Here is a 2808-nt window from a genome sequence, read left to right on the forward strand (position 1 = left end):
GGTCAGGTGACTTCCTGATCACCCCCCCCCCCCCCGCGCCATCCCCAGGCCGGTGGTCCCCCCAGTATGCTGAGGAAGGGGGGACAGCAATCTACAGCACCCCCCAACCCATTCTTAAATAAATTATTAAGGGATTGCCCCTCCACAACCCCCCACCTCCCACCAATCATGACCACACCGTTATGCGGTCAGTTGGGTCAGTGCAGTGTGAGTGGACACCCCTATTTTTGTGAAAAGTGCTTTTAAAATGTCGGAAGAAAGGTGCGGGGGTGTGGTTAGGAGTGGGGAGAGGGGTGTTCTACACACACAGGGGTTGGGTGCGCTGCCCTGAAGGGAGTAGACACCCCTCCTTTCCTAACCTCTGGCCCCACTATTCTCATATCTCACCCTGCACCAGCCCACCCCCTCCCACCTCATCCTCTCCCTCCCAGCAATCAGACATTCCCTGCTCTACGTCCCTCTCTTTGGGATCTCCACCACCAAGCTGTTGGCATTTCCGTATCACTGGGCTATCCTCCTGCTGATGGGCCAAAGTCCCACCCTACATCAATGTACCTGCTCCCTTTCTGTGCCTGAGGGGGGAGACTCGCCCTCCCTATGTCACCCTTTGCCCTCAGTATCCAGCCTCCTCCTGAACGTTCTGTTCAATTGTACCATTGTCCTTTCAGGCAGCACGTTCCAGATCACAGCAACGCTCTGTCTCAATGCTCTCTCTGGGTCATTTGCTAATTCTATGAAATTTGTGTCACTTTGGTTCTGACCTTTTTGCCAACAGCTTCTTGTTATTTATTCTGTCTTTAATTTTACTCAATCTCCCTTTAATCTTACCTGCTGTATACAAAATAAGTTCGGAAGTCACAAAACACCAAGTTATATTCCAACAGGTTTAGAGTTGTAGAGATGTACAGCATGTAAAGAGACCCTTCAGTCCAACTCGCCCATGCTGACCAGATATCCCAATCCAATCTAGTCCCACCTGTCAGCATCTGGCCCATATCCCTCCAAACCCTTCCTGTTCATATACCCATCCAGATGCCTTTTAAATTTATTTGAAATCACAAGTCTTTGGAGCACTGATTTCAAATAAACCTGTTGCACTATAAACTGGTGTCATGTGACTTTGGAACTTGTCCACCCCAGTCCAACACTGGCATCTCCACATCATGTATACAGAATAATCTCAGGGTCTCTGGTCTGCAGGTGACTGAAATCCCTCAACCCAGTTCCCATTTCAGTGAAATCTCTTTCTGGGTCATCTTGAAGGCCTTGATGTATTTATTCAAAAGGTGCAGATGTATTTTTTGCATCTTTGACAATGCTTGAAAAAGAGGGGATTGTCAAATTTACTGAAAAACACATCAGAAAACAGAAGTTAAATGTGTCTTATTAACAGAATGGCAGCTGTGTGACCTGATAAAGGACACTTGTAATTTACAATGAAACCAGCAAATCAGCAACAGACTGTGTCTTAAATAGAGTTCATACAGCATTACGTTGTCACAGAATTGTAGTCTTATTACAAGGTGTCAGCTCAATCACATCACCCAATCCTTGATCACACAACCTGGGTTTGGAGTGTTTCAGAGATTCTTTTACACAACACGGCACAAGAAAACTGGGGGAAGGGGAGAGAGAGGACAGAGAACAGGAACAAATGAGAGTAGATAGGGAAGTGAAGCAGAAAGCCAAAAATAGAAAAGGGGAAGAGATTGAAAGTGGAGTCACAAAGAGGAGGGAAAGAGAGAGGGAGAGAGAGAAAAGACAGAGAGCCAACACACAGAGTGGGGCAACAGGGAGAGAGAGAAAGGATAAAGGCAAAACAAGAGAAGAGACAGAGAGGAAAGATAGAGGGTGGAGCAGAAAGAATGGACTGTGGGAGGTGGAGGAATGAGAGGGAGAGGAAGTAAAGAACGATATTCCTCTCATTATTCCTTAACATGGTGGGTCGTGGTTTACTGGAATGGTGTAGGGTTCTGGATGGTTTGATTGAACAGCTGAACTGGGTGTGTCTGGCATAGCAGGGAGGGTGCTGAGGGGGATGGCAGGGTGTTCACGCAGGAAGCTTCTCTCTCCCATACTGACTATTCCTTCCACTCCTTCTTCAGGCACAGGATCCACTCCCAGCTCAGGTGATCAGTCTTGTCATCATCTGTGAAGCTAGATTTCACAGTGTACTGGCCACGGGCTGTCATACCCTTCGGGGCTTCATCCACGGGGGATACAAACTCATATTCTTCAGTACGTGGACCATAACTACCCACCATGAAGGTCGTCTTCTCCACTATGGGGAGGAAGAGAAGATTAAAGAGAGTGAACTTTGACAGCAGCTATCATCACTGCCCAGACTGCGGGCTTTCTAAACCACTGCTTAATGTAGGAATCACAACCAACAACATTAATAGCAAGAAGATAATGCCAGTGCAGCACTACCTCAGCATTGACCCTCCAACAGTGCGGCAGGCCCTCAACACTGACCCTCCGACAGTAGGTCTCTCCCTCAGCACTGATCTTCTGACAGTGCGGCACTCCCTCTGCACTGACCCTCCAACAGTAAGTCACTCCCTCAGCACTGACCCTCAAACAGTGCAGCAGTCCCTCAGCACTATCCCTCCGACAGTGCCCACTCCCTCGGCACTGACCCTCTGACAGTGCCCACTCCCTCAGCACTGACCCTCCAACAGTGCAGCACACCCTCAGCACTGACCCTCCAACAGTGCAGCACACCCTCAGCACTGACCCTCCAACAAGAAGTCACTCCCTCAGCACTGACCCTCCGACAGTGCGGCACTCCCTCAGCACTGACCCTCC

At 49.0% G+C, this 2808-nt stretch overlaps 1 protein-coding gene across 1 annotated transcript in view; it reads right to left on the reverse strand.

Moving 5' to 3' along the window:
* Positions 1-1257: 1257 nt before the first annotated feature.
* LOC122542092 (rho GDP-dissociation inhibitor 1-like) overlaps positions 1258-2808 on the reverse strand; it is a 22925-nt gene continuing 21374 nt past the window's right edge. The window contains exon 6 of the mRNA XM_043679451.1: positions 1258-2281. Coding sequence (XP_043535386.1) covers positions 2082-2281 — 200 coding nt within the window. The 3' untranslated portion in view covers positions 1258-2081. The remainder of the gene's footprint in view (positions 2282-2808) is intronic.

This window comes from Chiloscyllium plagiosum, chromosome 39, assembly GCF_004010195.1.
Source record: "Chiloscyllium plagiosum isolate BGI_BamShark_2017 chromosome 39, ASM401019v2, whole genome shotgun sequence".
Taxonomy (NCBI): Eukaryota; Metazoa; Chordata; class Chondrichthyes; order Orectolobiformes; family Hemiscylliidae; genus Chiloscyllium; species Chiloscyllium plagiosum.